At 41.3% G+C, this 14,026-nt stretch overlaps 1 protein-coding gene across 2 annotated transcripts in view; it reads right to left on the reverse strand.

The window, feature by feature from the left end:
• SMYD1 (SET and MYND domain containing 1) overlaps positions 1–7,932 on the reverse strand; it is a 41,827-nt gene extending 33,895 nt beyond the window's left edge. For both annotated transcript variants that reach the window (XM_029232275.1, XM_029232274.1), the window contains exon 1: positions 7,693–7,932. In XM_029232275.1, coding sequence (XP_029088108.1) covers positions 7,693–7,829 — 137 coding nt within the window. In that variant the 5' untranslated portion in view covers positions 7,830–7,932. The remainder of the gene's footprint in view (positions 1–7,692) is intronic.
• Between the last annotated feature and the right edge of the window lie 6,094 nt (positions 7,933–14,026).

Here is a 14,026-nt window from a genome sequence, read left to right on the forward strand (position 1 = left end):
TTTCTCTCAGAAATAAAAAGCATGCATGCACATCCACATAAACTTTGATCCTCCAATTATAGGTGTTTCCTAAGCTAAGGATCCGTGGACTCAGGTTAGGAACCAGTAGGCTAGATATACTCTAAATTCAAGACATCTGGGACTGTTAAAAAAAGAATAATCAAATCGTATTTTTGGCTTCTAGAGATGCCTACAAGCACATTTCCTATGTCATATCTTGTATTTGATGCTAAAATAAAATAATAATCAGAACAAGCTTTATTCCTATATTAGCTTAGCACCCTTCTCTTCCTGAACTGGAGTCCTTTGCATGTACTGAAGAAATGGTGCAACCCAGAAATCTCAGGCTGGAAGAGATCCTCAGGGTCATATGACTCAATTCCCCTCTATGGCCCGACTCTTCGTGTACATCATCTCTGCCAGGTTGTCACCAGGAAATATACAACCTTGAAAATAGCGCTTTCCATCTCCAGACTGTGCCAACAGACCTGTTCTACCTATCAGGCAATAGAAGCTCAGTGTCAAAGGCCTAAAAGCTTGCAGGTGCCCCAGGAAAAGGATTGGGACTGATAACACCTTTTAATAGTTCCAATTTCTTTTAAAACAAAAACAAAAATGCAAACTGGAATTTAATAACAATTTCAAAAGCAGCGTTATGAAAGTCCATTCAGAAGTGGTAAGCAAAACTACACTTTGACATGTTGTGAGTTGGTGTCTCTAAAGGTAAGGATATCTAAGACCTTCTTAAATAGCTTGAGCTCTGGCTAGGACTTCTCATCTCTCCCATTTTGACCTGAAATATGACTCTGTATCTTCTGCTCGAGGTGCCCATTTCTTACTCTTCTGTCAATTAAAAAAGAAAAAGTTCAGAACCCTCTTTCTTGCAAATAACAGTTTGTTATTGGTAGATGGCTATTAGGAGAAGTTTTTCAACGTTACTGTAAAACATGCTTCAAATTCATGCCCCTGGTGAATTCTTTGGAATCTATTCCAGGCTGAGCATGTATCTTTTGGTTGTGGGTATTGTTTGAAGGTGATGGTGATGATGTGACTTTACTCATATTGTAATAAATTGTGCCCCATGGACCTTAGTCTGTGCGTCAACTGGGTTAACCAACTGATTGATTTTACAGTTTGGAAAAGATGGAGGTTGTACTTCAGAGGGCTGGAAGGGTCCTTCTAAGACCAAGCACAGAAAAGATAAGGATCCAATCTCCTTGCTGAGGCCTGAGTCACACTTAAGACTAAAACCATTTATCTTCTCATTCCATTTGATGTAAAATGAACTAAATAAGCTAAAAAAGGAAAATGAAAGATGCAATGACAATAAGTAACTGGAATAAAAGTAAACTAAAAGAAAATAAAAGAAACTTAAAGCTTAGACATCATTTTAAAAGACACATGTAAAATGAGAAAAATGGATAGTTTTAAATATAAAAGACATGAAAAATTAAAGAAAGTCAAAACTAATTGAGGACTATAAAAGAATTGAAATCCAATGAGCTGGGGACTTCCCTAGTGGTGCAGTGGCTAAGACTGCACACTCCCAATGCAGGGGGCCTGGCATCAACCCCTGGTCAGGGAACTAGATCCTACATGACACAACTAACAGTTTGAATGCCACAACTAAAGACACCGCCTGCCGCTACTAAGACCCAGTGCTGCCAAACAAATAAATAAATATTAAAAAGAAAAGAAAAGAAATCCAATGAGCTAAGAAACCAAAATGATGCAAAAGAATTCAGAAAATTTAGAAGTCTTGAACATTAACAAGTAATAAACAAATGAGCTACACATAATTTTAAAATGAGGGCATCAATATAAAATAGACAAATCACAAAAGAAGAAATGTAACGACCAATAAACTTTTTTTTTTTTTGCCACACTGTGCAGCTTGCAGGATCTTAGTTCCCCAACCGGGGATTGAACCTGAGCCCCCAGGAGTGGAAACTCGGAGTCCTAACCACTGGACCTCCAGGGAATTCCCCAATAAACATATTTTTAAGGACCTTTCATCTCCCTAATAATAATAAAAAATCTCAAAACAAAATAACGCTAAAATAAGTTTTGAAGGTTAAGGTGGAAAATACAAAAGTAAAAGATAGCTTTCCGTGTTGGCCAGAGTTGGGAAGGAGAGGCAAATGCTCTACTACTCATGGAGAAAACTGGTTTGATCCCCTTTGGTGGGGTGATTTGGAGATCTATATTAAGAGCCTTAAAAATGTCTTTTGAATCCAAAATATATATTTCTAGTTCATCTTTAATAAATAATCAGAGACATAAGGAAAGATCTACTAGGAAAAGTAGGAAAGAACCTTGATATCCAAAATATAACACTTGTCAAATTGATGGACAACAGTCAACATAAGGAATATTATACAGTCACTAAAAATGCTTTGAAAGGATAATCAAGGTTTGGAAAGTTGCTCACAATATATCGTGAAGTAAAGAAGACAAGTTGCACAATACTTCCACTTTCGTGTAAAGAAAAAATGTATATGTTAATTACATTGAATCTAAGATATTGTCAATTATTAAATGCACTACTTTTTTTTACCATTAAGAAACAACAGCATCAAAATGCTCCCAATTAAATCATAATGAGCCATAGATTTTAGGACACACCATGATTTCAGAGATGTTAAAATGAAACATGTATTCTAGAATTGATAAAATACTATATTGTGTCACATTCCTTTCATTGTAAAATAACCTCCCCCCAATATTTTAATATCTTGAATTTAGGGAAGCATTTTACAGTGTTTACAGTGTTTCTCTCCCACCACCACCCTCCACCTACCAATCGCTGGGATCAAGAAAATATTTTATATGCATCATATTTGCATAAAAGAATTGTAAGAAACCAATTATACCTCAATTTTTAAAGAAAAAAAAAAGTTGTAATGATATATACCAGAAGGTTAACAGTAGTTTTCTGTAAATGCTAAGGTTGCAGAGAATTTTTATTTTCTTACTTTGGTTTTCCTATATTTTCTAAAATAAGTTTTTAAAAAATCTATACAAGAGAGCATAATGAATTTCCATATTAGCCCCACCTCATGCAGAAATAAGCAAGATCAGTCAGGCTAAGGAATCATGGAGCTCCTATTCTCTGTCCTCCCTGGAACTGGGAACCCTCAAAGTACAGAGCTAGAAGGACAGAGAGAAACCTTGAACAGCCCCTTCACCACCCCTGGGGTCTCATCCATTTTGAAAGACCAAATCCATGTAAAACAACTCCTTGGTAAATTGACCTTACCCACTTACTTCGCCTTCATCCCTTTCCAGCACCCAACCCAAAATACCTAAAAGGGACGGCAAATAGGCTTTCTTTTAAATACCAGTTTTGGTTGATTAGCAGTGGCTCCCTGGAGTACCCTGCTAGAAAGAACTCTGAGGCCAAATTGGAGTTCAGAAGAAAGGAGTTGCCCGATTGATTAGCCATGTCTGCCAGGGATCATGGTAGCCCAAGTGCTACACATTTGCCAGGTCTGAATGGATTATCTTTCTTTTATTCTTGCTCCTTTATGTTTAAGCAGACCAGCTGTTTTTCCAACAAGCAAAATTAAAGAGATCCTAACCAGACTAAGGACTATATTATAAAGTCCTGGATTGTTGCTCTTAATGCTAAGCCCAGTCTATTCTAGCAAAGACGCAATTCAACTTGCAAGTCAGCATGACACAGTGCAGCATTATATTTTATTTTTATTTTTATTTTTATTTTTTGCGGTACGCGGCCCTCTCACTGTTGTGGCCTCTCCCGTTGCGGAGCACAGGCTCCGGACGCGCAGGCTCAGCGGCCATGGCTCACGGGCCCAGCCGCTCCGCGGTGGGATCCTCCCGGACCGGGGCACGAACCCGCGTCCCCTGCATTGGCAGGCGGACTCTCAACCACTGTGCCACCAGGGAAGCCCAGCAGCATTATATTTTAAAGCTGAATATCACATATATTATGAACCAGTAATTCCACTCCTAGGATACTCACCTCATGTATCTGTTCACCAAGAGATACAAACAAAAATGTCCATAGCAACCACTTGCAGGAGAATGGAAAAATAAATTGTGGTACCTACACACACAGAGCTTATTCGTTTTATCAGTAACACAAAACCATATGGATGAATAATAGAACTACATTTGAGTGAAAGAAGCAAGAGGCATAAAACCACATATAACATTATACCATGGTTTAAAAGATGATAAATAGGGACTTCCCTGGTGACACAGTGGACAGGAATCTGCCTGCCAATGCAGGGGACACGGGTTCAGTCCCTAGTCAGGGAAGATCCCACATGCCGTGGAGCAACTAAGCCCGTGCGCCATGACTACTGAGCCTGTGCTCTAGAGCCTGCAAGCCACAACTACTGAGCCCGCATGCTAACTACTGAAGCCTGCGTGCCTAGATCCCGTGCTCCGCAGCAAGAGAAGACACTGCAAGGAGAAGCCCGCGCACTGCAACCAAGAATAGCCCCCGCTCGCCACAACTAGAGAAAGACTGCACGCAGCAACGAAGACCCAAAGCAGCCAAAAATCAATAAAATTAAATCTTAAAAAAAAAGCTATATAGAAAAGATGAAAAATAAACTATAAAAACTAAAGTATATATTGTTTAGGACTATGTACATATGTGATAAAACTAGTATTCAAAAGGCAGGGGAATAAATAACACAAAATTCAGGATACTGCTGTAGTTACCTTTGCAACAAGTATGAGACAGGATAGGGAAAGATAGGGAAGATGCATGTATTAGAATGTTCTAGTTAAGTAGGATGGTGGTTTCACAGGGGTTCATTTGTTGTAATGCTTCATAACATACATATATACATACATGTACATGTCATGTATCGTTTGCAAGAAGAGATTTTCATTTAATGCAGTACTCAACTAAAGATAAAATCTTTCTTCATGTTTGTGTTTGGAGGGTAAGGCAGAAATAACATGGCTTGCAATAACATGGATTAGAAGGTGCCTCTTTTATAGAGTGACTTTTGTGGGTCACCTGGTCCTACCTCTCCAGTCAGTTTTCTCCTCTACAGTGGCTGAGTCTCAACAGGAGCCTAAGATTGGAGTGAAGACAGGATGAGCAAAGCTTTCCTCTGATGCCTCTCTGGGCTGTCTCAGGTGCACCCAAGCAGTTCCCTCATCTGTGCAGGGATGAGTTTGAGTATATCACTTTTTTTAAAATTGTGAAACAGTAATTTGAATATCTATCTTTCTTTTTTATTGAAATATAGTTGATTAACAATGTTGTGTTAATTTCAGGTGTGCTGGGTAAATCACTTTTTAAAATAGTCTTTTAGATTGTTTTTAATCATTTTAAAGATTGTTTACTCCAATCATCTTAATTTTTATTAGTGTTGTAACAATAATATAAGATTTTATTAGACTCTTATCCACAACATACACTAAAGTTTTTTATAGTTATTACTTCAAATGAATGATGAATTCTTTATAGTAAGAAAAAGAGGTAAACAACCTAAATGTCCAGTTATAAAGGAGTGGTCAAAAAGCATGCAGCCGTTAAATACTATGCTTATGAAGAGAGTATAGTAACGCAGAAGGTACTTAAATCATTAAATGAAAAGCCATGATAGTTTATAAGATCCCAGCTAATAGTACAAATGAAACCTATGTTTTAAAATAAGCTGGAAGGAAATAGACAACAATGTTAATGCTAGCTTCGCGTGAAAATACATTTTTTTTCTTCCTAAGTTTTACTCTTGTAATGGAAAGAAAACCTGCTCAATTCCAAATGCTCTTGAAAACGAAACGTGATTGGCTATATTGGCTTTTAGGGAATTGGAGACACCCACAGAGGTGTTCCATAAAAGGCAAGGTGGCAACTCAGCAATAGTAACAAGATCATTGTTCAGCGTTCCTGTGTTTCTAGCTTTTTGTGTCTTAATTCTGAATCCAACTGACTCCTCAACTGCCCCCAACACACACACACAAGTAAATAAAGACACGCTCCCCTTGAAGAGGTATTACTGTCATCTCAGCCCCCCTAAATTCTTCAGCTGTAGCTAGCCGTATACTCTGTTCACTGCCTTTTCCCTGAAGGTCTTGGTAAACTGGAAGAAATGAGAATTTGAATGCTACTCAAATTATCTCTGAAAAGCCGTGCCTATTCTCAGGATGGTCATACAGTGAGCCAACCACAAAGCCTAGATTATCAGAGGCCACCTTAATTCAGACCACTTCAACGTCAGGCAGGTCACCCCAGTTTTGGGGCTCAGAGGATACTGTCATGATTTTATCACAGTGCAGGGTTTTGTTTTGTTTTGTTAATAAAGAAAGATTTAGTACTACTTTAAAAGTTTGGTGGTCAAGTATGGACAGGATTGTGGGGAAATGGGGATGTAATTTAATAGAGCCACTTTGGAGATCCTATTAAAATGGAAAACAGCACACCCTATGGCACAGTGATTCCTCTTCTAGCCATTTATCCTAGAGAATAATCACACATGTATACAACTGGACATGGTCAAGGATTTTGATCACAGAAATGTTTGTTTTTAATGAAAAATTGGAAACCACCAAATGTCTCTCAATAGGGGAATAGATTTTCAAAAGTTCATATATTTATAGGGTAGACAATCCACAGCAGTTAAAATCCACAGCAGTCCATACAGCATATGTATCAACATGGATAGATCTACGTGTGGGCAGGAAAAACACAGATCTTTGAGGATTTAAAAGAAGCGGCTATAGACTTATAATTCCCATAAGGATATATATCAAAACATGTTGTTGAGTGAAAACAGCAAGTTCCAGAATGACATCCAAAGTATGATACCATTGGGAGTTCTCTGATTGCCTAGTGGTTAGCATTCCAGGCTTTCACTGCCATGGCCCGGGTTCAAGCCCAGGTCGGGGACCTGAAGTCCCCCAAGCTACATGGCGCAGCCAGAAAAAAAAAAGAAGTATGGCACCATTTCTGTTAAAAAGAAAAAACAGACGAACGACAGCCATACTTCTTGATAAGTACGGATATACATAGGCAGGCAGGTACATAGATAGATAGATAGATAGATAGATAGATAGATAGATAGATAGATAGATAGATAGATAGAGATAGAGATATATGTAATAGTACAAGAACATTCTAGAAGGAAACACATTAAACTCATAACAAGGGTTACCTCTGAGGAAAGACAGAGGGGACTGGGACATGGGGTGGGAAAGGTGAAAGGGGATTGCAGTTCATTGGAGACATTCTAATTTTTAAAGGTAAGTGGATTCCAGAGTTACTTGTGTATTTACAGTTACTTTTTTAAAGTCTCAGCAATGACTTAATCCTCTAATATATTTATTACACCTCAGAAGCTGAAAACATTGAGGCTTCCATACAAGAACATTTCCTAGGGCAACACACCCACCTCTCCACTCCCTGTCCCTCCACCCTCTCCACACACAGCACTCCCACTCAGCCAAGTTCACTGGTGCTCTGAGAGTGTGCCCCAAAGCCTTTGCTCACCTTTGCAACCCTCCCGGGCACCAGAGTGAATCGCATTGGCCATGACTGTTTGCAGAAACAGTCATGCCAGCAAACACTTAGCTGTCCGAGTGCCCTGCGTTATCAATGGTCACACGGATTGTATCCCCTTCCCTGCTGATTTTGAGAGCAAAGTATTCGAGAATGTGGCACCGGCCAAACCAATGGGAGAAAAGAAGACAACCCACATTCCGTACCTGTCAAAGACCACTGCGGAATAAGCCCGCTCGGCAAAGATGACGTCAGCAGCCCAGAACTCCTTAGTGGCCTTCAGACCTCTGCCTTTGCCCTCAGAAGTGAAGACCTCCACGTTCTCCATTCCCCCTATTGTCATCTCAGAAGCTTCGGGCAGCTCGGCAGCTATTTAACACTGAGCCAAGTCCCTTGTCCTCACTGCTATTTCAGCACCTTCAACATCCCAACAGCAAGACTATAAATGGACAGGCGCCTCCCCTTCCCTACCCCCTCTCAGCCACTGGGCCCTCCCCCCCCCCCCCGCCTCTTTTCCTGGAGACGGGGATGAGCCAGGCCAGAGGACAGTGACCTGGGAAGGGTCCCATTCACCACCCAGCAAAACTGACAAAGTCGAAAATGACCATGGGCTGGTGTGCTTCTCAAATTGGGCCTGAAAACTTTGGAAAAGTTCCTTTGCAAGGAGTAGTTAAGTCCTGGATTGCAGTCATGCCCAGCTGTAGTTAGAATAGGCAGCCCTTGGTCAGTAGGGTATTTTTAGAAGCCAGATGCCTCTGTCAATCCAAAGCAGACAGCTGACATGGTCCAAGAGAAGAGGCGAGGTGATGCTTGCTGCTCTGGGACCCTTCAGCCGTCAGGCTTGGGCTTTCTCAAGTGAGATGGGCCCCTTGTTTCCCTACTCCCTCCCCCACGGGTAGATCGTTGGCAGAAAGCAGCAGATGCTAAATTGACCCCTTCGCCGTGTATATAGCAGTACTATTTAGGCTCCAAGGGACATCCCTCTTCTCCAGTGTTACCTGGGGCTCCCACAACATCCCCACCTGGGGCATGGAGGTCTGAGCGTTCCCTGATGATGTAGTACTCAGGCTGTATTATGAGAGGAGGTAGGCCTTGAAAATGAAAACCCTCGTGTCTATCATTCTATCAAATCTCCCTTAAATGGGTGTCCGCTGCCAGAAAAATACCAATACCTTGTTCTTTCCCAGGAATGAGGACATTGGAAGGATTATTCTAAAATCTCTATTGAACTAAATGCTACTCATCTCGATCTCCAGGCAGCTCTCACTGATGTTGAAAAGAAAGACATTTGCAGATCTGGAGCTATGGCTTACCTTCAAGGTAATATTTTTAGTTTCAGGGATGCATCTGTGTACAGATTTCTGTGCTCCGGGTTTCTGTGAGTGTAGTCGTCTACAAGCACTGGCTTCTGAGTCAGATAGATTTGTGTTTGACTTTTGAGCCTACTAGGACAACTTTGAGATAGTACCTGTAAAACAAGAGTGATAATTTCTACCTCACTGGTAAATGAGATAATATATACAAAGGACGTAGCACAGCACTTGGTACTTAGTACAGAACTTATTAAATGATAGCAAATTTATTTTATTTATTCTGTCACATTATCTTCCCCAAACCATCAAGATATGCTAGAAATTCTGATGTGTCTTTAACCAAATTGCACCTCCTGAGACTTCTTTGACTCTTGGAAGCAGGTGCAGAATCCTCTGTCAGACCACGTATCCCAATTTTTAGGTCATAACACATAGCCCCTGGAACCAGAGAATAACTCAGTGACTTCTGATGTATCCGAAAGACCAAAACACGTTAAGACCTTTAAAACTGGATGCCCCCCAAAAGTAAACATCACATGCTCTCAGGGGAAAAAAATGATTAAAAAGGAGTCCTTTAGGTTAGTTTCAAAAGAATGCCTGCATCCACATTGCCTGGCAACAGCCAGAGTCCACCCTTGGGAGCTAGCAGCTCAGCCTGGTAGGGATGGTGTCGTTCTTCTCTAGACACTTATACCCCTGGAACAGGTTCAGCCCAAGCCAAGGTCAAGGAGGAAATCTACCTGCCCCAAGTCAGAAGGAGAGAGGGAGCATCAAACCCAGTGCTTTAGCTTCAACTGAGTCTCAACCTTATCAGAAAAATAAGAATTATATTATTAAAGTGTGGTAGACAGAATAGTGGTTCCCCAAAGATGTCCAGGTCCTACTCCCCAGACCTGTGAATATGTTACTTTACGTAGCAAAAGGGACTTTGCAAATGTGATTAAATTAAGTATCTTGAGAGAGGGAGATTATCCCTGGATTGGATTGTCCAAGAGGGCCCAATGGAATCACAAGAATCCTTATACGAGGAGGTTAGGGGGGTCAGAGTCAGGTGGAGATGTAACAGTGGAAGCAAGAGGGTCAGAGTCAGAGAGACAGTTGAAGATGCTATACTGTTGGCTTTGAAATTGGAGGAAGGGGCTATGGGCAGAGAAATGCTGGCACCCTCTAGAAACTAGAAAAGGCAGGGGTACAGCTGCTCCCCCAAGAGCCCTCACAGGAAGCATGGCCCTGACGACACCTTGATTTAAGCCCAGTGAATCCCATTTCTGGCTTCTGACCGGCAAACTTTAAGATAGTAAATTTGTTATTTTATGCCACTAAGTAATTTGTTACAGCAGCAATAGGAAACTAACACATAAAGTATTATACTTAGTTTCTCATTATAGTAAGTATTATATAAAATCCCTTTTGCTGGGCTTGCCTGCTGGCCCAGTGGTTGAGAGTCCGCCTGCCGATTCAGGGGACGCGGGTTCGCGCCCCAGTCCAGGAAGATTCCATCATGCCGCGGAGCGGCTGAGCCTGCACGTCCGAAGCCTGTGCTCCGCAACGGGAGAGGCCACAACAGTGAGAGGCCCGCGTACCGCAAAAAAAAAAAAAAAAAAAAAAAAAATCCCTTTTGCTGCTCTGAAATAAAATTCATACAGAATCTATCAGTTCTTAAACTTAAAAAACATAAATTACTAACTCCTATAGTCTGAACGTTTGTGTCCCCCACCAAATTCATATGTAGAAATCCTTACCCCCAAAGGTGATGGTATTAATAGGTGGAACATTTGGGTGGTACTTAAATCATGAAGGTGGAACCCTCATGAATGAGATTACATAGCGCCTTATAGAAGAGCCTCCAGAGAGATGCCCTAGGCCCTTCTCTTCTGCCATGTGAGGACACAAGGAGAATCCTGTGACCTGGAAGGGAACCTCCAGCCAAACGTGCTGGCTCCCTGATCTAAGACTTCAATCTTCTAGGAATGTGAGAAATAAATTTCTGTTGTTTACAATCTACCCAGTCTTTGCTATTTTGTTATTGCAGCTCAAATGGACTAAGACACTGGTCTAACATAATAAGGGAGAAATAAAAATGAAAGTTAAATTATAATAAAAGTATATATATTCATTGTAAATTAAATATGTCAATGTGCTCACAAGACACATGCTTGAGTACAACTACACTAGAAAACATGATAAAGTAGTCAGATGTTTGCACCTCTAAGTAGAATCACTACGATGGTGAGAGCTAAAGATGTAGATTGATTTGGGGAACACAAATACCACACAAGGCATTGTTGTCTGTGACATGATTTTCTGAAGTGGTGAGTGACTCCTAGTAAGCTCTGAATGAAAGAAAGTATAATCTTTCTTCAGTTAACAAGAAGTTGCCTTCCTGGAAAATTTACCATACATTAAAACTTTACAAAAACTGCTCTAAGATTACATAAAAGAGTTCTAGACTCAGATAAATATAAACAAGATTTTGAAAGCAGCTCTTTTGCCCCTTTCCTGTTTGCCCATTTCTGTTCCCCTCTAACCTTGAAAGAACCTAATTATAGGAATGAGATCACCAGGCAATTTAACCTAACTCCTGACATGTTCTCCTGAATACACACCATGCTTTGTCTAATCTGTTGATATTTTTCCTAGATAACAAGATGTAAAAATAAAGAATTAAACAGCTAACAAATGACTAGCTCTCTACCCCCAACAGCCCCCTTAAGCAATCCTGCAGGTAGATCACGCAGGCAAGATCACATCTGAAGAAAGAGTCAGCCAGTCTACCTAACGGAGAATGATGCAGAACCCAACCTCCTGCCTCGATGATTCACTGAGATTCTTCCCCTTTTTCCCCTTTAAAAACTGTCATGGCTGAGCAGAATCTTCAAAGTTGGCCTCTGGACGTGAGTCCAACTTTTCCCCAGATTGCCATCTTTTCTGATTAAAGTATCCTTCCTTTCTACTGACACTTGCCTCTCAAATTATTAGCTTCTGAGCGGCGAGCCGCAGAACCTGAGTTTGGTAACAATTTTACATAAGTGAAATACACATCTGGATATTTGAAGTTGTGTAGGATGGGCAGAGAAACTTTAACATACAGGGCTGTCCCTTGCTTCCCAGGACATCCAGCACCTCTGGGCAGGACCAGTGAGACAGGGGATATCGGCTCTAGTTATCAGGCTGGTGAGAGGGAAGGGAGCACAGGGCCCTGCTGTATTACATATTAATACAAATCCTATGTAAACGTTTTTTGCTCATCTGCCCCCCTCCAGTTCTTTTTTTTTCCCCACTGGGATCCAAACCTTTCTTGCTGGCCCTAGCCCTGCCCACAATACGTGAGTAGCAGCCCTCAATCATCGTGACAACCAAAAGTTACCCCCACGTTTCTAAGATGCCCCCTAACTAGTGGAACTGCCTCCATCGAGAATTGCTGGTGTTCGTCATCAGGAAAAGCACATCTAGAGTTTTGAAAGGCTTTCTTATTGCTCTACTGGGGCTGTTTAGCCAGAGAAGAAAAGATTCAGGAAGGACATGAGACCTTTCTTCAACGTCATTCATCACAGTATGGAAGAAGCAGTAGATTCATTCTGCATTTCCTGAGAGAGCAAACTAAGAGGCCAGAGTGGACATAACCATACGGCAATTTTCTGCTCCAAAAAGATGGAAACTTTTTCCATTGTTAATGATTTTAATAACCATCCGGTCTCTTTCTTTGGTGTGTCTGGATAAAGAAGGGTGGTGAGAAAAGAAGAAAAATGAGACCGTTCAAGTCAAAGGACCCCTGGTCCAGGAGAGTGGCCTGAGCTGGGGGATTCCAGACAAGGGGTGACGAGAATGACCATTATGGTCCCATTTACCTCTATTTTAGCTGAACTTCCCTCCCCACTCAGGCCACACACACATGCCAAGGACATTACTATGGCTACTGAGTACTCCCATACCCTAAAGAAAGTGTGGGGCAACCGTTGGCAGCATGTGCTAAGCAAGGGTAATGCTGGATCCCCAGTCGTGCACCTTAAGGGCAGAAGGTTAGACTTCCCTGGCAGTCCAGTGGTTAAGAATCCATGCTTCCACCGTAGGGGCACGCGTTCGATCCCTGGTCAGGGAACTAAGATCCCACATGCCGCACTGTGCAGCCAAAAAAAAAAAAAAAAGGGTAGAAAGAGGTGCTGTGAAGAGGACAGGACTGAGGGCTGTTTTGGAGAGAGTTAGTAGCATAACATCACAAGATTAGACATGGGTTTCAAGCAGCCCTTACTATAAGCTCCACTGGTTAACTTTCATCTTGGGTAGAATCTGTTCCCGGATTTCACATTGCAGCCCTAAAATATTTAACCATATTCTGTATTTGTATTATTGTCCTGGATCTTCAAGCAAATAATCTCAGAGGTCTTAAGAGAATGATTGTGTTCCCGTCAGTTGGATATGCTGCAGTTCAGGGAATATGTACAAACAAGTGTGAAGGTGGAGAAATGAAACCTCGAGTAACCGTTTTGAATCACTGAGACAGTTTGTGTGCCTGTGTTAATACCGCACTGGCTGATCTACCACAACCTGGAAAAACTCCAATCATCCCTTCTGTTGAAAGGCTCACTGTCTGAGTCACACATCTGCAGGGACCACCATCTGGTGGCAAATCAAGGGAGCTGCAAGATTTTAAATCTTTTTCTAAGGCCTTTTTCAGTAGAAGAACAGCCCTTTATCATTGGATTCGACCTTCCTTCGTACCCAGAGCTAAGACTCATTTAGGCCAGGGGTCAACAAGTTTCCTTTGGGCCTGTGAACTAAGAACGGTTTGTACCTTCTTTAATGGTTGGGGGGGAAACCCAAAAGAATATTTTGTGACACAAGAAAATTATATGAAGTTCAAATTTCAATGATGACAAATTAAATCGTATAAGAAAACAGCCATACTCACTTGTTTACATATTTTCTATGGCTGCTTTCACACTACAACAGCAGAGTTGAATATTTGCAACAAAGACCATAAGGCCCACAAAGTCAAAAATGTCTGGCCTTTTACAGAAGATGTTTGCCAATCCTGCTTTAGACCAATAACAGCTAATGCCTAGCAGTGTTAAATAAGCCAGGGGTTGCTCACTGCTTTCAAGTGTATTCGCTGGCTGATTTAGTCATTCATTGCATGATCACAGGATCAAAGAAGTTCTTGTGCACAGCTAGCACTCTCATTCCACAATGACAGGAGCAGGCTCCCTCCTGAATAGTCCATTATATC

The sequence above is a fragment of the Monodon monoceros genome, unplaced genomic scaffold (assembly GCF_005190385.1).
Source record: "Monodon monoceros isolate NGI ecotype Baffin Bay Population unplaced genomic scaffold, NGI_Narwhal_1 Super_Scaffold_19, whole genome shotgun sequence".
Lineage (NCBI taxonomy): Eukaryota > Metazoa > Chordata > Mammalia > Artiodactyla > Monodontidae > Monodon > Monodon monoceros.